The sequence below is a fragment of the Crocodylus siamensis genome, chromosome 3 (genome assembly GCF_052110815.1).
Source record: "Crocodylus siamensis isolate JL-2025a chromosome 3, ASM5211081v1, whole genome shotgun sequence".
Lineage (NCBI taxonomy): Eukaryota > Metazoa > Chordata > Crocodylia > Crocodylidae > Crocodylus > Crocodylus siamensis.
This window is the reverse complement of record NC_143397.1, coordinates 252,992,216-253,014,730: the sequence shown is the minus strand read 5'-3', so window position 1 is coordinate 253,014,730 and position 22,515 is coordinate 252,992,216. Positions and strand designations below refer to the sequence as shown.

Below are 22,515 nucleotides of genomic sequence, written 5' to 3'. Positions count from 1 at the left end.
ACTCTGGAACTTAGAAAAGCTCATATACAGTTGGGACTTCTGGCTACATGGCTATTTCCAGCTACATGGCCAGTGCTGGTTATCGATCATTTTGGACCACTGTGAGTGGAAAGCCACTGTGAAGCAGGGCCTATGTCATTTTGAGATGGAGAGGGTCAATGATGAGATGAGAGAAGAGGCATCGGAGGCAGGCAAGACAAATGGTACTTGGCATGCCAGCACAAGCTCAGCCGAGGTTGTATGTGCAATTTGTGAAAGGGTCTGCTTGTTGGACTCCTCAGCCACTCAAGAAGCTGTGGTGGTACCTGGTAACCCTCCAAGGTGTAATTTCCATGGTCTTCTGCTGCCAGTGATGAGGGCACCATGAGCCCAATGCTGGGAACTGCTTCTTGGCTCATGGCTTCCCTGCCCCATCCCTCTACTTCCAGGGATAGGATGGGGGTGCTCGGTCCAGGACCCAAAACTGCTTCCAACCTGATCCCACTGATGGGATTAGGGGATGGCTGTGACCTGGACCCTGAGGTTACCCCATGCTGGATCTCTGTGCTCAGCTGAGTGTCAGAATCTATCATGGGACAACCCTGACATATACCACATGTTCTATTTAAGGTTTGATACAAACAAGCTACAGAGATGTTCCACGTTATATGTGGAACACCTTTGTGGCTTGTTTGCTATATTGTTACACTGTAAGTTCGCTTTAATATATGGCCAGATTACTATTTATAATGCAATTAACAGTTTAAGTGCGTCTTAAATGAGCACTCTAGCAAGCACTACATTTATCTCCTAATTAGCCTGACAAGCTTATTTATGTTTTTAGATTATATCAATTTATTTGACAGACACAGTAACTTGATCAGTATATTTTAAATTGCAATATATATTGGAATCAGAATATGTATAATTTAATCTGGGACGTCCTTGATTTGTTTTTGTTTACCATTATATAAACATTATATTTCTATTATATATTATAAACATATAATAATATATGAATATATGTCTCATCTTATTAGATACAAATATATTCAGAAGTGAAATAAACCACATATTTAATCTAGGGATTAATTTTATACATAAATAGATTATGTGTTTGCATAATAAAAATTATCCAGTTTTATTAATAGGGAGATTGGCCAAACACTAGTTAAAAATGAAATGTGTAGTATAATATGTATAAGCTTACTCCTTTTTTTGTGAGCTGTGCTAAGAAAGTTTTTACAGGATGTTATCTATGAAGTCTGAACTCAAATACGGGGTATGCTTGCTTGGGTACTCTATAAATGTTCAGCAAATTATTTATGGTGTTGCAAAAAATGTCACTTTGAAAAAATAAAATCTGATAACCTCATCAGGGGCTTAGAACAGAAAAAATAGATTGCTATAAATGAGTACAAAACGAATTGAAAACCAAACAGAAAATATCAGACCATTACAGAAATCTGTGGTTTACCCACATCTGGACTATTATGGGCAGCTTGTCAAGTAGGATACAGTAGAATTAGAAATGGTGCAGAAAAGAGTAGTAGGGATGATCTGAGTATGTATTGCTTCCAGGTGATATAACAGAGGGAAAACTTGGACTTCTCAGCTTGGAAAAGAAATGATTGAGGAAGGGTATTATTAAGATGTATAAAATCAAAAATGGGATGGAAGAAATGAATATGGAACTATTACTTGCTGTGTCTCGCAATAAAAGAACTAGGGGTCACCTGCAGCTTTCCATTGTTCTGAGTCATGATTCTGGGCTGGATGGACCTCTGGTTCGACTGAGTATGATGGTTATGTTTTACAGGCATACGGCATTTACACTTCCTGATGATGCATCGTACAGCAAAAGATCAATTATTTTCTTTCTTGTGCAAGTGTCAGCCTTTGAAGCATTTTATAAGCAGCCTCCTATTACTGCTTCTTTTAAATACAAAAATACAGGTTGTAGATACAGTTCTATGTGACATTCTCATAAGTAAGCTGAAGAAATGTGGGTCTGGTAGGATTATATTAGTTGGTTACATTAATTGGCTGAATAGTGCACGCAAAAAATAACTACAAATGGGTGAGATTTCAAGTGAGATCTGCAGATTTCTGTTCTGCATCTAGCGTTCAACATCTTTAGTCATAATTTGGCTCAATGAATAACAAGCTTCCTGGTCAGGTTTTTAGATGACAAAAAAACCGGGAGGGAGATTGGCAAACACCCAAATTCTAATTTTATTCTCCAAAAGATTTTAACAAATGGAAGAGTTTGCTGTTGGAATTTTAACGAAGATGCATGTAAGGTGCTGTACCTAGGAAACGGATATGAAAAGGAGGATGACCAGTTATTCGCACAGAAGGTGTCTTGCAGTGGGTTTAATCTGCATCATAGCAGGCGCTGGATATAGTGGCCCCAATTCACCCAAGCACTTAAGTGTGACCTTATCTTCAGGGGTGTACTTGGTAGCCATGTTGGTCTGAGACAAAAAGACATACAAAAAACTAGAACTCTTGGTTGCAAAATGATACCTTTTATTAGACTGACTGGAAAATGGCAAGAAAATTGTCCTTTTCAGCAAGCTTTCGAGATCAAAGTCCCTTTGTCAGGCTTTGGGAAAAGTGTAGATGGTACAAGATGGTAAAAGTCCCCATAGGTAGGAAATAAACTTCATTTTTACACAGAGGGAGCTGAAGATGGAAGTCTGTCCTTCTGAGTCTGTGAGAGTGTCTTTGTGAGCTGTGTTAAGTAGCTCTTTGATGCGTTATTCAGGTGCATTTTCCTTAGCACATCCCTATTCAACCTATGCTTCATCCCAAGAAAGCAAAGAAAATTGAGCATCTATTTCAGGTGCTTTGCTTAAAAGGGACATGCTTAGGCACATGCTGCTGTTAAGCAAATGCCTATAGGCATTGCTAAGTCGAAGGTAAAATAGTATATATGTTTCTCTTCCTTCAATGCATTGGTGCAGCATCTACCAAAAAGCTCTTAAAAATCTTATTTTTCCTGTATATGCCTTGTCTGTAATCACAAATGTTCTTTATTATTTTCCCATGCTCCCCATCTCTCACCATATTTGTTTTTTGCTAATTGTCTTAACGATCAACAAAGTTGTTACTTAGCTCCTGTGCTTCCTTTTATTGACTTCCTATCACTGACCCACATCATGTATCATATTATATTACGTTCTAAATTGAAAAAAGTATTATAATACTGTCATTTTTAAAATGCCTATGAATACGTGGCTGTCATTAGGTGAAAATCTGTTTTTTTGTTGATTATTGATTGTTTTCTCTGCCTACTGCAAAGACTAAACTACAGTGAACTGTAACAGTGCAGACTTTCACTCTTTCTTTTTTTTTTAACTTAAAAAAATTAATTTCCTTTAAACTTATAGCTGCAACTTTATTAAGTTTTATATTTTCAATCTTGCATTTAGTTCTTAGGAGACAAGCAACACTTAAGTTTTTTCTTCAGTTGACAATTTGGAGTAAAGAATCTTGTTGCTTTAATTTCCCTGGGTTCCAAAAAATGTGCCGGCCCAAAGTGTTCCTGCTGAATTTAAATGCTCTTGGGAAATGAAACCTCTTATTAGAGGCAAAAATATGACCTCTGCACTGAAAGTCAGTTATTTGATATTTACTGTCTGGAGAGGTTCCCCACTTACTCTCCAGCTACCTTCAGGTGCTTGTGAGAGAAAACTATGCAGCTGCCTGATCATCTGGAAAATTGCCATCCCGACTTTTCTCTGTGTATTTGAAATGTAAGACAACTTAAACTTGGGAAATGATCTTTCCAGTGTGTTGTACCAATCATCCTGGTATCTAAGACCTTAGGAATACTTGAGAGTTAAAAATTTCCAAAATCAATTGTATAGCATGAATTGTGTGTGTGTGTGTGTGTGTGTGTGTGTGTGTATAAAAAGCAGCATCAAATTTAAGGTGCCTACCTGTACTCGCTCTTATAGGTGTATGCAAACACAAGCTCTGCTGTAAATTGGTTAAGCACTTTAAAATTCACCTGTTCATACCTGGCATCCTTTTTTCACAAATGAGATTCTGTGTTTTTTGTTGTGGATTCTAACCCTTTGACCCTGCTGTCAGCTTACTGAAAAAAACCCATTCTGCATCAAAATCCTCGTGCTTAATTACTGTTTGGAGCAGAATTTTATATGCAAAGTTTGAGATTAATGATACATGAAACCTTCTGTCCTGATACTTTCATAAACAATGGGGGATGTGTGTGTGTGTGTGTGTATTATTATTTCTTACCCATCGATTACTGGAAAATGGTGCCTTGCTCTTTCAGTCATTTTATACATCAATTTGAAATGCAGCTTTCACGTAGGGCTCTTAATTAGCCATCTTGGAGTTGCATTTGGTAAATTCAACAGTTCTTTTCTTCACTTGAACCATCATTCAAAATAGAGTTTAAATTGTGCTGCATAATATGCAAATACAAACGCATAGAGCAGAATAGAAACACACAATAACATAATTACATTCCAAAATTAAATATACAAAATTAAATAGTTCAGATAACTTGAAATCATTGACCTAGATGGAGCTTGACAAAAAGACTCACCAAAATGCCAAGGCCTGTTTTATGTTGGCAAACTCATTCTTTTTTGCTTTTACCTGCACTGCCCAAAAAGAGCATCTTCCTGACCTCCTTTCAGATGTTGTCTTTAATCACCAACAAGATTCCCTTGCATCCTTAACTAGCTCCTGCAATCAATATGATGAACCTTGGCCTAATAGTAGTCTTATTTCCAGCACCCAATTGTTTGGGCCTTTGGAAGTCGACTCCTTTAATAGTGTTAGTTTTTGTATAGCTAAACTTGTCTTGACAACTGTCATGGGATACAGGCATTTATCTAACCATGCCTTTAGCTTCAGCTAGGCTCCTTACCCCCTCAGCCATGTTTGGATTTTGTGTTCGTTTAATTTCAGTTCTTTGTTGTTGATCAGTTTTTAAGCTAAATTCTCATCAAGCCACTGACAGTAATATTGGTTAGCAGCTTTCACAATGATCACAGTTAGAAAATATCACCTAATGAATTCAGTATTGTGGTGAATGGAAAAAGAGATGCTGTGGGGGTTCCAGAAGGGTCGAGCAAGCTAGGCACCACCTCTGTTCTCCAGCTGTTGTCAGTATCCAACAATAGTTGCTTGTACCGACCATCTACTCCCCCCCACTTTGTTACCATCTATTCCCCTTCTCATTCTCCTTTGGGCTTCTTCCTGGTTATGCATCGTGATTGTTTCTCATTAGATATAAAAATAAAAAGAATCCCGATATTGTCATTGCTTACTTTTTAGCTTTCCCAACCACTTAACATTTTCATTTGCAGATTGAGGTTACAGCTTAGTGTTTCTGTTTTCGAGAGAAGTCAGATGTTCATATAAATATTTTGAAGTTGCAACAGATGGAAAAATTAAATATAACAAAATATCTAGAAATAATTCAATTCTTGGCATTTAGTTATTAGAGACATACTTGAAGGCACATACATATATCAAAGCAGTAATTAATAAAATCTGAAGGAGGGATACTGGGATTGGGTAAGTTAGAGAACAAAAATCAAATAGAGAACAAAACCAGCTAAACCTGAGGTACCTGCCATGTTTGAAAAGAAACAAAGTGTTGTTAAGGAGGACTTTGGAGGTGTAGCTGTAGATCTCATTTGACCAGCTATAAAAACAACAGCAAAAAGGGCAGCCAATGTGGTATAAGGGTATTCTTAACTTCATTGTGATATGAATTCTTAAATATTAATTAATCCATGGAGGTTGATCCTGATCTGATTGTATTCAGTGTGGGCAAACAAGAGGTTCATAGGTAGATATAATGTAATGTTATAGGAAAGAGGATTTAGTATGTGAAGAGACTTATAACAGTGAGATCTCTGATCCTACAGAATACTCTTCCCAGGGCAATTGTAGAAGCTTTATTTTCCAGGCATTTTAAATCTAAGGACAAAACACTAGTGGAAATCCACTGGAGAACGGTTCCGTACTCCTTAAGCATTTTTTTGAGCTGTGAAACAGCAGCCCCCCACCTCCAGCTGGACTGAGGTGGCAGACCCACAGACCTAAGGGAGTGGAGTGGTGTCATGACACCAAGAAATAGAAAAAAGACAAGCAACCTTGTTTTATACCACATGCTAAAAAGGATTCTCGGATATAGATGCAATATTTTAGGATATGGGAAGAGTAAAACACTGAGCAGTCTGAGCAACATAGTTGAAAAATTAGAAAATCCAGACTATATTTTTTGCCAGTGCCTGAAGAGTAAGTTGCTCAAAATGATGGCAAGACAGACATTGCAATGTACATGAGTGAATGAAATAATATAGTGTTTATTGTGTTAATACTGAAAGACTAAACAAAAGAAAGGGACATATTTGCAATGGGTGGCTATAATGTTTGAAAACCCAAACATTTAGAAGACTAGCTGTTCCTTGCTGTATCTATGCATCACCCTGATTGCTCATAGAAGAGAACGGATTGCACATTTACTACTGAAATTCAGAGCCTGAAAAGTGGATGACTGTCAAACATACAATATAAATCTCAGACTTTTCAAATTCTATAGAATTTTCTGTTTCTCAATCTGGCTTTCTTCTGGAAAGAAATATCTATACAGTGCTCAATCTGATGGTTTCTTTTGCAGGCTTAGGACATCTTAATACCATAACATAATGCTCTCAAAACCAAGGTTGTAAATAATATTGTATTTACCTGAATCCAGAGACAACCCTGAATTTTAGATAACCCCCCCCCCCCCAATAAATAGATTTTACATGTGGACAATTTGACAGTGTGTTGTTATTTTTCATGTAGGGAACCTAATTATTCATCCCCAACAGCACTGCAGAGGGGCAAGCAGCACTGGGGGAGGAAGTAGGGGGAACATGGTAGGGCAGGCAGTGAGGGGGGACAAGCAGTGGAGGACACAGTAAAGGGGCAGGCAGTGGGAGGCAGGTAGTGGGGGGCCAGTAAAGGCAGGCAGTAGGGGAAGCCAACAGCTTGCCTTCTTTCACCTATCCCACTTCTCCTTACCTTCCCTTGTGCTGGCCCCCCTGCAGCCTTGAGCCCTCTCCCTTTCCCCTCCCTTCTCTGAAGCCTTTGCTCCCCTGACCCTCCCTTCCCTTCATCAGGAATTGAGCCTGCCAGTGCCTGAGCAAAGGTAAGTGGGGTGGGGAGGGGCAAGAGGCACAGACAGGCAGAGGCTGCAGCGTGGGGAGACAGAGGAAGGGTTGTGGGGACAGAAGCAGCAAAGGGGGAGGGGGAGATAGAGAAGGGGGTGGGAACCCAAGATTGCAGGGGGGAGGAGGTCAGGGTGTAGAGGCGATGGGCAGGGGGGCAGGCAGCAGCTACGGCTCCAGCCTTAATCTGGTTTTGGGGCTGGAGCCAGGGTTTTTCATGCCTCCCCTCCCCCCAGTACTTTGTTTCAAGACAGTCTTCCCCCCACTCCTCCCGGCCATATTAAATGTTAAAAAAAAACCAAACCAAACACCTCATCTTGGACTTGAGTAAATACAGTAAATGAAGCTCACTAAAATTTTTTAGTTGGGAATTTTATCTTAAAGTCCAGTTTTATACGTTCTGACCACGGAGGTCGAATAATTCGTAATACTATTTTATCATAAATTGAATCTCACTTGGTACCCTTGACTGTTTATTCTGCAACCTATCTCTTTTGTTACTCTTCCTAGCAATGAGCTGTGGTTCTCTGCTTGTTATATGCAGGTATAGTTCTCAGTGTAAAGGAGCAGTACACCTCCTTGGAGGCCAGCATCGGCTCCAAAGAGCGACTTGAAACCCTCTGGGTCAAGCTGTGGGGAGGGTGTGTGTGGGGGGGGCAGGCACGGCGGGAGAGACCTGACTGCAGGTGTGTGCTACAGCCCACCAAACCAGGGGGAGAAACCTGATCTAGCGTTCACCTGAGAACTGACAGAGGCCATGCACGCACAGGACACGGTCATCGTGGGCCCCTTCAACTATCCAGACATCTCTTGGGAGGAACGCTCGGCCAAGAAGGGGAAGAGTGAGGGCCTGGGTAACTATCAGCTAGTTAGTCTAACTTCTATCCCAGGGAAAATCCTGGAAAAATTCATGAAGGAGTCTGTGCAATAGGCTTGCAGAAGGTAGGATTGTGAGTGACAGCCAGCATAGCTTTGTCACGGGCAGGTGGTGGTGACACATAGGGGTGCCCCCCACCCCCGAGTGCCAGTGCTCTTGGCTTAGGCGATGGGCAGGGGAGACAGGTGGAGCATTGATTCCCTCCTCCCCCCGCCCCCCAGAAGTGCCACTAGCACTTCCAGGCATGGCACCGGCACTTCTGGGTTTGGCATCCGGCTATGGGGGACCCTCCCTCCACCGTCGCTGACTTTCTTTTATTTTTTTAAACATTTTTAGAGTAGTGAAAGAAGCTAAAGGCAGCAGGCTGTACAATGCTATATGTGTTTCTGTGCAGTTTGAACAATACCATATTACTTTATTAAACTAAGCAGTGTTTTTCAAACTTTGTTACAGTGTTGAGAAGTACTCACATTTGTATGTTCATTTGTTGAGGCTTTTACAACTTAAAAATAGCATCTAAATTTTATCATATTTTAACCTTGGTTGAAAGTATAATAATTCTTTAGTTAGTTCTCAGTTGCATCAGCCTTGGAAGTAGGGATGTGAGAAAGGAACTCTGCATAAGTTAAGCCATTTTTTGTATAATCTTTTACCCTGGAAAAGTATAATTTGTGCACTTAATATGCATTTAATATTCAGTGATCACTAGACCTCAGTAGAATTTTTAATAGAAACTTGTGAATAAAAAACAGCTGCATGTATTTTATTAGATATTCAAATATACATGCAATAATGGACTGTCATTATGCATGGGACCAGCATTTAGGGGGAGGGTCTGAACAAGCATATGTTTTAGCTGCTTTAAAAAAGGAAAGAGAACTGCTGCTTGGGAACGTGCAGCAGCTGTTGTTCTGTGTTATGTCTGTGTGAGCCTCTAGCAATACATCTTAGTTAAATTGCCCTAACTTAGACCCTGTATGAAGCAGGATTAATGCTAAAGTGGCTTTGTTACGTAACAGCTTGTATTGCTACGTTTGATATTGATGTAGCTGTTCCACCTCTCCATAGCTGGAGAGGTAACACGGACGGTCATGCATTTTCAGTGTTCTCCGTTGGATGAGTCTGGCTGTGGCCACAGCTCATTGTGGTTTGTTGTTTTACATTGTTTGGTATCTTTGAAGTCACAAAATCCTGTTGGGCAGCCCTTCTGCTTTGTCACAAACTCACTCTATAATTTAATAGTTCGGTCTTCATACTGATTTCTTTGAAATTTGCTACAATTTATTTTCTTATTTAAAGCATCACTATTCACTTTGAAAGGCAGAAAAATGAGTGATTCTTTTTGCACGGTCTCTAATGTGTAAATTATTCTCTGATGCAATATAAAATCTGTTTTTGAGGAGCTCTTCGTTATCACTTGGGAAAGCAGTGATTGTCCTTGGCAATGGAGTTGTTGAAAACCCATGTTCAAATGGCATGCACTAAATCTGCTCATTGGCAACTTTGCTCTCATCTGTGTGTGTACATAAGATTCATCAATGACCCCTTTTGTTTTTTGTTGCCACCTACTACCGCAGAGAATGAGCAGTACTTGTCATCTTGCCTTAGGACTAGACTGTCCCCTGAGACTAGCTTTGGATTTTCTCATAGTTATCTTAGAGTAGTACAGAATAATAATATAATGCAGTGAGGCCAGTGTGGTCCGGAGGCTGGATCTGCTTTAAAAAACTATGTTGTATGGCCCATGAGTCTCCCAGGGGCTAAGAATTCAGGGGTGGGGAGAGCAGGCGAAGGGACCACTGCTGAAATCTGTTCTGGAGCTTCATTTAAGATGCGTGTCAGCAGGGGATGAGTGATGGTTGCACTAACCCCTGCACTGCTGCCAGTCACCTGACTACCAAGTCTGGATCTAGCCTGTGGTGAGACATAGGTTTGACACCCCTGATGTAATATAAATAGCTTTATAGGTATCTTGGGAGCCTTCAGGATTGGTAGTTATACTGGAGAATGATGCCTGGACTTGGTGCTTTTTATGTCTTGGAGAGTGAACAGGTCTCTAACCCAAAATGAGATTTGTTACTCAAGGCCAAATCACTTTGATATGAACCAAACACTGAATCCAAGTTCATTGCTTAAGAGCACAAAGAGACTATCTGTCTCCTTCATTTCAGTTAGATTGACTCCATCACCTTGTATATCATGTCCCTTCCATTGACCTTCCATTAAGAAAACTCGGAATGAAAAGATTTACCATTATTTCAGCAAGCCCAGTATGACTTACCAGCTATAAAGACCTTCTGTAGTAGCCAGAGAACCAACAGTTCAGTGTCATCTGCAAACTTGCTGGGGGTTCACTCCATCCCATCTTCATTGATAAAGATATGGAACAAAACTGGTCCCAGGACTGAAACCAGGGGCACTCTACTTGACGCAGGCTGCCAATTAGACATCAAGTCATTGATTGCTACACTTTGTGCCTGACAATCCAGCCAGTTTTCTATCCACCTTTACAGTCTATTCATACAAACCAAACTTCATTAGGTTGCTTGCAAGAATGCTGTGGGAGACCACATCAAAAGCCTTGCTAAAGTTTAAGGTATATCATATCCGCTGCACCCTCTCTGCATTCACAGAGCCAGTCATTCCGTTATAGGAGGCAATCGGGTTGATCAGGCATGACTTGCTCTTGATGAATCCATGGTGCTGTTCATCATTTTCTTCTCCAAGTGCTTAGATATGGATTCCTTGAGGATTTGCTCCATGATTTTACCAGGGTCTGAAGTGAGGTTGACTGGTCTGTAGTTCCCTGGAGTCTCTTCCTTCCCTTTCTTAAAGATGAGCATTATGTTTGTCCTTTTACAATCAGCCAGGACCTCTCCCAATCACCATGGGTTTTCAAAGATGATGGCCAATGCCTCTACAAACACATCAGCCAACTTGCTCAACACCCTTGGTTGCAACACATCCAGCCCCATGGACTTGTACACGTCCAGCTTTTCTAAATAGTCCCTAACTGGTTCTTTCGCCACTGTTGGCTGCTCATCTTCTCCCCAAACTGTGCTGCCTGGTGCATCATTCTGGGAGCTGACCTTGCCTGTGAAGACTGAGGTAAAAGAGGCATTGAGCACTTCAGTCTTTTCTGCTTCATCTGTCACAGAGTTCTGTCTCCCATTCACTAACAGACCCACACTTTCCTTGATCTTTCTTTTGTTGCTGTCATTAGTAGAAACTCCTAAGGTAAACCTTAAGGCAAAGAAAGCATTGTGAGTCTCTATCTCATATTCATACCTAAGGCGGCCTTAAATTTTTATATTTCTGCATGTATTTCCTTCCTGATGCTCTTTTTGAGACCCTACTCTCTGTTGAGTAAATGCTTAGATTTAGAATGGCTCTCCATTGCCTTGAGTGGGGGAGTTGTGCAGCAGTGTGTACTTAACTAAAACGTGCCCACTCTTCAATGTGTTGGGCACCCTGTTTTTTTTTTAATGTGCAAGTGGGAATGTGGGGAAAGGGAAGCTCAAAGGATGATTATGAGTAAGTAATGATACATTACTGGATGATTCCTCATATCAGGGATCTTCAGTTGGAACGAAATCTCTGAGCTGCTAAGGATACTCCAGACGCACGACAGTCACCTTTACATAACACACAAATAGTTTCTTAATATTACCACGTTTCCTGGATATGTACTACTAAATGAACATTTAAATAAGTTAGGTAGGCTTACAGGCCTGTTTACAAGTTGCAAGTTGTAAACTTCAGCATTACCTTCAGCTAAATCTAAATCATAATGATGTTTTGAAAAAATTCTTAAATATTTCTTTATGCTCTTTTTTTATGGATGGTATTGCATTTCAGGAAATAGTAATAACTTATGTCATATAGCACTCTGAATATATATTTTGCATGTTGGCATCAGTTCCGATTCTCTCATTTTGTGTAACAGTGTCATCTTCAGTAAATGTTGACTGTGACAAGTTAGACACCAAAGAAAATATTCTTAGATTAAAACCTTGCCTGATGCATTAAAACTTAGTGTAATACTGGTTCTTTTGTGCAGCTTGATCAGTGTTATTCCTTGAGATGGTGAGGCAATTGATATGTTTGCCAAGAAAGATTTTGTAATGAAAGATTTCTAAGAATAAGTTTTGGCACAAAGGAGACTAGGTGATAAATCGGAGGATTCTCTGCTGTGTTTGACCACTGGGGCTCAGCTCCCTTTTCCGAAGGAAAAGAGAGAATCTTTCATGAAAGAGTCTTTTAGTAGTTGCTGTGATTAAAGCGTATTCTCGTTGTCACCTTTTGTACCTTATATGCAACACAAATACAGTATGATGAGTTGCCCATCTCTACTCAACATGCACCTAAATTATTGTTTCTTTATTTTAATTTTAGTTTTAAAAAGATGCTGTCCACTATCTTAATGTTTAGTGAAACCTGTCTTAACTGAAGGTTTAGAGAATTCACAAAAATCAGTTCTTAGCATCTTTTTGACAAGACAAGAGGCAAAAGCATATGCAGATTTGAAGTTTCATTCAACTCTTGTTTCAAGTGTACATGCCCCTTTTTTATCTTCAGTGGAATTTAAGCACATTTAATTCCCAACAGAAGATAATTAAAGTATTATTATAATTGAAATAGATAAGCCACTTATGTGTGTCTCATTAATTCCATAATGTAATGTAGTAACTAATGCTCAATGTGTTAGTAATATACTTACTATAATCTTCCTCTGTTTTTTACTATTCACACAGCACACGGCAATGCCACCTCCTCCTTGATGTCTTTAACTCAACAGAACATGAACTTACCATTAGTGCTAGAAACAATGAAGACTTAGTTCTACATGCTGGCGAATGTCAACGGTAAGTGCTTGAAGCATGAAAAGTTCATACTGTGATTTTTATTCTCGTTGTTTCCATGTATCCCCTTTTTAAAATCTTTGTCTAGCTTCCAAGAACCTAATTTTCATTTGTTTGTTTCTCTGAAGACGCTTGTTTGAGTCTCAAGAGTTTCTCGGTTTAATTTATTTCGGCTGCAGTTTTCTTCCAGCAAAATTTATTTTAGGATACCAGGTCATTGTTGTTTGTGGACTGCAGGATTGAGTGTCTTGTTTTAGAAATAACATGGGGGTAACTGTTTTATTAAAATACTTAGGGGTGAATATGACTAAAAATGCCAGGATGTGTACAGTTGTAATTATGTACCTTTGATTCAGACAAGCAAACTAGACTTAGAAAAGTGCTCAAATTATGAATTTCCATGGTCAGATAGAATTGCAGCAGTCAAAATGAATATTTTATCTCAAATTAATTTTTTATTCCAAGCTCTACCTTCTATAGTGCCAAGAAATATCTTAGATGAGTGGTGGACTATGATAACTACTTTTTTGGGGGAGGGGGAAGGAGAAACCTACATTTAAAAACTCCTTCCTGCAAAAAGGGAGGACGGATGCTTCCAAACATTAAATATCACTACCAAACTGTCCAACTTCAGAAATTTGGTGTATTGAATAACACCAATTCACAGTGAGCACCGGGTAAAGATGGAGTGAGTGAACATACTGTCCAGCAGTCAAACTTAACATTACCATGGCTAAAGAAATCTTCCAGGCCAAATTCAATATATAATCACTCCTTTAGGAGAACAAGAAAGAAAATCTGGGATGACAGATTTAAGAAGTTAAGCTCATACCCATCGCATTTAGTTCCTATACATAACAATATTGAATTTAATCCTAATAATTTATTTAGGGAGCTTTAATATCTAGGAATATATTGACATACATTTTGGACAGTTATTCCAAGAAAATATATTTAGATCTTTTGAAAAAACACAACATACTGCAGATAATATTAAAATCCTATTTTTCCAATATGTGCAATTGAGACACTTCAACACGCTCCCAAAGAAAGTTAAATCTCAGCAGAAACCTGAGAAAATATTGCTCACACAATTGAAACAACGCACTGGCCTATTCTCCATGTTATAAAAAGCAATTTTAAATAGCCATATAGAAGGAAAAAAGGCTAATGACAGAGTGGGCTCCTGACATTGTCAGTAATTGGTGCTGAAGAATTGGAGACCATCTGGCACAATGGTGCTCGTACTTGCAAGATAATAAAAGAAAAGTATTTTAAAATCCTATATCAATGGTATTAACACACCACTTAACATTAAATGCATTTATGGTATAGGAACAGACAGATGTTGTAGGGACTGTGGTCACTTGGGAGGATTCTGTCCTATATGGTGGACACAGTCCAGAATTAAGCTGTTCTGGAAGAAATTTGAAAACATTTTTGGAAATAACTGGATGCCAAGTATCAGATAATGTCTTGGTGCTCTTTTTTTAACTTTTCTGAGAACTTAGCACATAAATGCCACAGGAATTGATCACTCATCTTCCAGTGGTTGCAAGAATTGCAATTGCAAAAGGCTGGAAGAGTAATTTACACCCCTACAATCTCTGATTGACTTAAAGTTTTGGAAGTTTTAAACCCCCCCCCCCCCACACACACACACACTACAGCAATAGCTTAGTAATGGAAGTGTTGTCCTGTCAAACCAGGGTTCTGCAGGAGAGAAGGCAAGAAGTTTACTTGGAAGTCTGGTGGAAATTTTTGTTATCTGTTTAAAAAAAAAAAAAAATTGGCTTCTCCCTGGATGCAGCACTTTGCACTTGTCTTTGTTGAACTGCATACTGTTCTTTTCTGCCCACTTTTCCAACATGTCCAGGTCCGTCTGGATTCAAACCCTTCCCACTAGTGTGTTTACTGTATCCCATAATTTCATGTCATCTGCGAATGTGGACAGAGTGCTCTCCATGCCCTCAGCCCCTCAGGGTTGTAGTAGTGCTGTTTGTAGGAGATTTTTATTTGCCTTTGTATGTATTTTGAGGGATTGAATGCACCTCGGAATATTGGCTGTGCTATTTTATAAGTAGGATCAGTTAATCAAGTTAAAAAAAAAAGAAAAGAAATGGCAGGCACCTGTTAAGTAGATATTTTCCTAGAAATTTCATAATAGTTCCTTTAATACATTCTAAACGCATCTTATTTTGATTTTGTAACCTTAGTTCTTTTACTCAAAGTAGATTGAATTCACTGTGAATGTAATTCTTGAACAATTTAGAATAGTCTTTTATTCAATTCATTTCTACCATTATAACAATTCTAATAAAAAGAGGAATAGAGAAAAGAAAAGAAATGGAAACAAAGAAATACAAAGCAGGGAAAATAACTGTATATTAACTCCAGCAGTCTGCTTCCTTCCTTCATCTTCTCCCTGGCCAAGCAAGAGCTATTTCAGTTGTTTCTCTACCTTTCCTTAACTTGTGTTTTCTTGATAGCTGGTTACTACCTTCTTTGCAAGTGGAAAGTGTGCAGCATAAACAAAGTGTTAAAACCACCCATGATATCTTCATTTAAAGCCTGCTGAAGACCCCATTTCTTCTGTGGCACTTACAAGAAGTGAGCCTTTGTTATTAGAGAGAATTGGTGTTATGGTGCCAAAATATTTAACAAGATTGAAAAAGTGTAGAAGTAAACTGAGAAATGGCAAAAGTTAAGCTGTGTTAGACCTCGATGAATGATATTAAAGTAAGTATCAATACATTCTTCAACTATACAAATAAAAACAGAAAAGGGAAAACATTGGGGTCCCACGGGGTAGAAATTAAGGCTATTTAAGTATGGTCTGAAAATAATACCCAACCCAGTTGTTCAGTAACATCCTCCTTATCGACACTGGTAAAAAGGCAGAATGCATAATGGGAATGAAAGTGTGGAAATGGAAATAATTATAGCTGAGGTGAAATACAAAGAACTTACTGTATTCATTAAGGAGGACGAGATGATCTTCATCTCCCAATTCTGAAAGAACAGACGTGAAATAGTAGGTCTGGTAGCCAGTACTTTAATAAAGTTATTAAGTTGGGAGTGATGCTATATGAGTGGAGAATAGCAAATGTAGCCGTTACGTTTAAGAAAGTGGGGCAGGGGGAATCATGCAGGCCCATAGAAGCCTCTTAACCTTATTTTGATACTATGCACAGATTTAGAACAAATTTCAAAAGGAGACTAATGAGACCATGGAGGTGGATGGAAAATAGGATAAAATGCATTATGGAGTTTCTAAAGGTAGCTGATGTCTGTTAACTAATTCTTAGCCCAAAAAGGTAATAGATATAGCGTATCCAGAATTCTGGCAAGCATCAGCTCTGGTACCACATGCGAAATTATTAGTGAAGCTGGAGAAGATGTTGATGAATTGTAAGGCAGTTAGTGGATTATAAAATAACAAAGCAGCTGACTACTGGGGAGCTGACAAAGAATAGTGTTTAAAAGGGAACTATTAGGCGGGAAGGGAGGTCGCTATTGGAGTTCCTCAAGCATAGTTTTTGGACCTATCTTCAATAGTGACCTTGACACTAAAAGTGGGAGTGTACTGATGAAATTTCCTGAAGATACAGAGATGTCAGTGCAGAGGAGGATTAAAATGTCCTACAAAACGAAACGTATGATTTTGGGGACTAGTTTAATAGAAATGAAATGAAAGTCAGTAGTACAGAATATAAGGTCATGCACTTGGAGGCTAATAACAAGACATGGAGCTCATCAAATGGAACTCATCAGATGGAGATGAGGTGTGGTGAAGAACGACATGGATGAGTACTAGTTGATCAGAGGCTGACTGTGAACTGCAGGTGGATGAAACTGCGAAAAAAGTCAACAGCATATTGGGTTGTATTAACATTAGCATCTCTTGCAAATCAAGGAAAATGATTCTCTCGCCCTATTCAGCACTGGTGGGGCCTCAGCTGCACTACTGTGTTCAGTTTTGGGCCCCACACTTCAAGGAAGAGATGAACAGGGTAGAAAAGTCCAGTAAAGAATGAAAAAAATGATTAGAGGCTTGGGAAATAAGACTTAATGATGATAGGCTTAAAGAACTAAGACTGTTTAGTCTGGAAAAGAGAATGCAGGGGGTGATTTGATAACTATCTTCAAAAACCTGAAGGGCAGTTATAAAGAGGACCAATCACTCAAACATAGAGAAGTAAGACTGGAAGGGACCCCAGCAGATCATCTAGTCCAACGGGGGATTGAACCTGTGACTTTGGTGTTATTAGCAGGGATCAGGGTTTTCTGTTTCCCACAGAAAAATGGAGTAAAACATTGATTTTTTTTTTTTTCCCCTTTACCAGAGGAAACTGCAGATTTCTCATTGTAACACTGAAACCTGTGGATTTTGCAGTTTTGCAAAGAGCCCTCTGCAGGCTGGCTGAGCTCCAGGCTGCAGGGGGCTGGGAGGGAGCAGGAGGAGCAAGGTTCCCTTTTAAGGTGTGTGCATGCGTGGCCACGCACAACTAAAAGCGTGGCTGTGCACAGCTTTTTCAAGGCCGTGCACCAGGAGAGGAGCTGAAGGTCAGCTCCTAGGCAAGGTGGGGAGCGGGAGCCTGGCGTGGGCTCCGCTGGCTCCGGGGAACTGCTCCGCGCTCCCGCATCAGGGCTGCTCCCCCGTGTCCCAGAGCTGGCAGAGTCTCAGTTGGGGCAGGCAGCAGCTCCTCCCCGAGGTGAGGCAAGGCAGGGATGGAGGCTGGGGCGGGGGGCTGGTGTGGGCTCTGCTGGCTCTGGGAAAGTGCTGCGCTCCCTGGCCCTGATGCGGGGGAGTGGAGCAGTTACCCGGAGCCTGTGCCAGCTCCTGGCTCTAGCCCCAGCCTCCAGCTGCAGCCCCTTGACCCGCCTGGCCTCTGGCCCCAGCTCCAGCTTCTGGCCCCCGGCCGTCAGCCCCCTTTGGTAAGTGTCCCACACCAGAACGAGGTGGCACGCTCATGGACTAGTGTTCCTTAGGGGGAACATTGAGGAGGAGGGTGGTCAGGCAGGAGTGCCATGTGCACATACATGCATATGGCTGCCAGGAAGCCTGGAGAGCAGCTCCTGCAGATAAGTGGGAGCAGGGTGGGATTGAGCAGGGCTGGGGCTGGGGCTGCTGCCCACCCAGGGGGTATGTGGCTACAGGGCCCCAATGTGGGGCAGGATGGGGCTGTGGGCAGCTCGTCCGGGGGTGTGGAAGGTGGGGCTGGTTCCCTGCTCCTGTGTGCATTCCCAGGGATTGGGGGGACCCATACCCCCCAGATCTGTGCACGGTGTGGGGGCAGGTGTGGATTGCCCACTGCAGATCTGGGCTCCGGCTCTGCTACCCTCCCCTGGGGCCTCCACAGCCTGGTGGGTGCAGCCAGGTCAGAGTGGGACTGCACAGGAAAGCTGCTTGCTGCTGCGAGTTCTGCACTGCCCTGGTGACAAGTCCCCTGTGTACACAACTCTGCACACCCCCATACAGGCAGGGAACACCTTGCTAGGACAGCGTGGAGCTCGCAACAGCAAGCAGCTTTTCTGCATGGCCGCACTGTTGCACCCACCAGGCTGTGGAGGCTCTGGGAGAGGGTATCAGGTGGGAGCCCAAGTCCACAGTGGGCAACCCGTGCCTGCCCCCGCCTTGGACACAAATCTGGGGGCCATGGGTTCCCCTAGCCCCGCAAAAGTGTGCACATCCACAGGGTGCCAGCCCCACCCCTGCCCGAGCTGGACTTTGCTCTGCTGCAGCAGCAGCCGCCACCTCCTGTCGGGGCCAGGGGGCTGTAGACTCAGGTCCCTGGCCCCATAACCCTGGCAGCTGGGGTCCCCTCTGGCAGGGGTAGGGGGAACAGGGGGCTGTGGGTGGGGGGTGAGGGGCACCAGCCGGGCAGGGGAGGCTGTGGGGAAGGAGTGAAGGGCATTGGGGGCGGGGAGGGGGAGGATTTTAGTCCTGGATTTTGGTTTTATCAGACATGTTTGAACAAGTGCCTCCTTTTTATTTTTTACTTGGTTTTAATAATCTCAGTTTAAATATCCTGAAATCATTATATTGTACCAGGTGTAAACCTTTCCAAGTAATGTACTGCTCTAGATGGGTCTAATAGGTCTGACAGTATCTAATAGGGTCATTTATCAAGGAAGAACACCGTAGCCTATTTCACTCTTTGAGTCTTGGTAGTATAGGCTCCTTTCAGTAAAAAATAATTTTGGTCTTATCACAACATATCTGGGTGCTGTAATCTGAGTTAAAAATTAAATTTACCAAGAAGTATGTTCTAGATTAATTTATCTTCTCTTTTGCAAGAAGGACAAGAACTTTAGCATGATGTATGTAGCTCCTACCATTCTTCCATGGTGGTACAAATTGCCTTAAACATAATGGAAAAATGATCAAGCCTCTTTCACCAAAAAGACTGACACTTCCAGTTAGAGGTGATTTATGTAAACGGCCAAAATTGGTACCGTTCTTGGAGAGAGTTTTAGAGCCTTTACTCCTTTGAATGAATTAAGTCAACCGTTGCGAGCATCTCAGGACACGATGCACTAAGCTTTTTGGTAGGGGTTGTCCTGGATTCTCCTCTGCCTGTCTTTCCTCATCCTCTGCAGCAGTCTGCATTAGTATCTGATTAGTGGTTGAAAAGTGTTATCCTATGATCTGTTTCTGCTTCCTTTATTTCTTTCTCCATTTTTGATATTTTCATAATTGCGTTTGTCCTCCTTAATACCTTGGACGTTCCCTTTTCCTTTTTAACTCTAGCCTTCTTAACTTCTTGCTCTTTCCTTCTTTGGTCGCTCTTGCCTTCAACCCCGCACACATGCTAGTTGTTTGCTCCAGGTTTCTCTCGCATATGCCAGTAGTGATTGTTACTAGCAGTTACTAAATACTGATTCATGAGACAGCATGTTCTTTTTGTTTTAGTTGTTTGTGGAAGGGGAATATACATGGCTTGCAAACCTTTTATATCCCATTGCCTTGGTCTTTAAGGAATGACCAACTGTTTGGTGATGGCCAGTTGTCATGCCCTTTAAATATTTGTGGATGAGGGGGAGGGCACTGTCGGGTGGGAATTCACCTTGTATTCCCCTCCTCGAGACTTGTGGGGTTCAGGGTGCTCCTTCGTGGGCACCCATCTCAACAATGACAGGGAAGTTTTTCTGATTGCCAGATCATTTGGGGGAGAGGGTGCAAAGTGGGGCCTGGGTTCAATGGGAGAAGTCTTGACTTTGAATGTCAGTTGGAAACGCTGTTCAGTTCACAGGAAAGTTAAACGCAAAATCTACAACCCAGAAACTAATTTTACAGCTCAGTACATGCATTGAAATTTCTTGTTTGGGTCACTGAAGACATATGGCGGTTTTACTTATTTAATAGATTTATAGAAGCATTTTTCTAGTGAAGCTCTGATTTTGATTGAGTGAAGTATGAAGACTACTGGCTTAAGTTAGTTAAAATATGTTCAGTGCACTATACTAAGGTGTATGTATATTTTGTTAAATGTATCCACTGCATATGGTCAGAGGAGCACACTTGCAATGGTTATCTCATTGGCTTTAAATACCTTTGCTAGTTTAATGGAGCTTTCCATCTATAAAGCTCTTTGTTCAGTGAATTCTGACTTTTAATATAATTAAAGTGTAAGTGTTTCAATTGATATGTTTGTATGAATAATCCACATAATCTTTCTTTTTCCCCGCTTATGATATGTAGCTGTTATGTTCAGTTTTTCATTGTGAAAGGTAAAACTCAATTGTGTTGATTCAGGGACTATCATGCAAGAGTTCAAAAACGTTTCGAGTCAGTCAATAGTAACTCGGCCTGTTTGTCACAGAGATTTGGTGTTTTTCTGCCACTTTTTAAATGGCAAAATATAACAGACTGAGCTCTGGAAAGAAACTGTTATGTACGTTAGCAAAAATAATGTATTGCCTGCAGCAGTGATTTTAATTTATGGAAAAACGTAGGTATGGTAATTATTGTGTTTCTTACTTGATTATCAGACCATTAGAATTAAATTTCATGACAACCCTCATTTATGCGTAAATCACTTCATAATTTATGGTAATAGATGTTATCTCATTATATGCCTCAAAATATGTGGTTTTGTGCAGCATGCCATGCATTGCCTTTGTATTTGCATTCTGTGGACAACATGCCTGGCATTCAAAAATCCCAAACATCATAATCAGTGGAAGATTTATCCAGTTTGATGTGAGCAGACCAACCCTGTCATCTGTCTTTGTGGTGCACCGCAACTGAGTTTTGAAAATGTTTCATGCATGTGAGATAAATGAAGATTGCAGCCAGTCGCTGTGGCCATTTGAGATTTTGTTTCAATAAATGAACGGCAATAAGGAGATTTAAATCATCATGTAGTTGATTAGGCGACATCTTCCCGTGTAAGACGTTGTTCCGTGCTTAAGGCCATTAATATTTGAAACTGCTTATATAGATGCTAAATAGTTCACCTGTAGCTGAATTGCCTTTCCTCTCTAAAGGTATTTTTGTACACAGATTCAATCTTGCTTTCAGAGTGAAAGGACTCTTGAGCGAAAGCGAAGCTGAAGACGGTACCATTTGTGGAATCTGTGTACGCCACATGAATTCCAGTTTGATTTTTGTGAACTCTCTCTGTTCTTCTCTGTAGAGATACACCTATAACTCTGTTCCATGTCATGCTAAACACAGGTGAGCAGTCCTGGCATATTTGACCAGTCCACAAATAGGTTGATTGTTAGGTTTTTGATCTTAGAAGGTAGAAGAAAAGAGTAACTACATCCTGTACAAACCCACTTCTTTAGCCTTTTTCCAGGGGGCCAGAGTTTGAAGGAGTGAAATTTCCCCACAGGCAGGGAAAAGAGATGAGGCATTAACTCTAATTCGGAGAGGCTACACAGCAGGAGAGATTCAGCAGAGCAATTTGGGAACAAGTAAGGGGAAAAGAGAGGAGTGAAAGGGCACACGCTTCTAGTAGATTTGCTCCTTTTAACTGTGGGAGCGTGCAAGGAAGAAAGAAACTGCCTCCAGAGGGGGAGGAGACCCCCTGTGATTCAGAAAGGATTTTTGACTTAGGCCAAAAAATCCTTGAGTAGTGAGGAAGCAGAGGTTTGCTCAAAGAGATTGAACTGTAAGTGAGAGCATCTCCAAGATGAGGATTAAGTCAGCGAGTGCCTAAACAACTGGGATATCTGTAGAGAGTCGGCACAAGTCTTCGGGGGCTGTAGCATTCAGGCCACGTGATGACCCTCGTGAGAAGGTGTAACAGCCAAATAGATTGTGCCCAAGCAGCGTGCTAGAGGCAGAGGAACGAGCGAGTGGTGGGGTCTGCTCAGACTCAAAGTTTTGAGCCTAGAGGCCCAGTAGCAGGAGTTTACTAGTCTCTTGGCAGGGGTATAAAAGCTTATGTGGTTTGTAAAAACAGAAGAAAAGAAACACTGGGGAGAATTTGGAGTTGGCTTACAGTGCTTAATGGAAACATTTGATCCTATCCCTCGAAATAGGGAATTGAGGGTGTGTTTTACATGTTTTCGAAAGCATCACATGCCTGTTAAATATTATAGGCAAAGCTGATAGCCGTGTTTCTTGTTACGTTTG

At 41.1% G+C, this 22,515-nt stretch overlaps 1 protein-coding gene across 5 annotated transcripts in view; it reads left to right on the top strand.

Annotated features, from left to right (window-relative positions):
- Nucleotides 1–22,515, top strand: part of TRAPPC9 (trafficking protein particle complex subunit 9) — an 826,451-nt gene that overhangs the window by 318,197 nt on the left and 485,739 nt on the right. For all 5 annotated transcript variants that reach the window (XM_090040707.1, XM_090040706.1, XM_090040705.1 and 2 more), the window contains one exon: nt 12,819–12,929. In XM_090040707.1, coding sequence (XP_089896833.1) covers nt 12,819–12,929 — 111 coding nt within the window. The remainder of the gene's footprint in view (nt 1–12,818; nt 12,930–22,515) is intronic.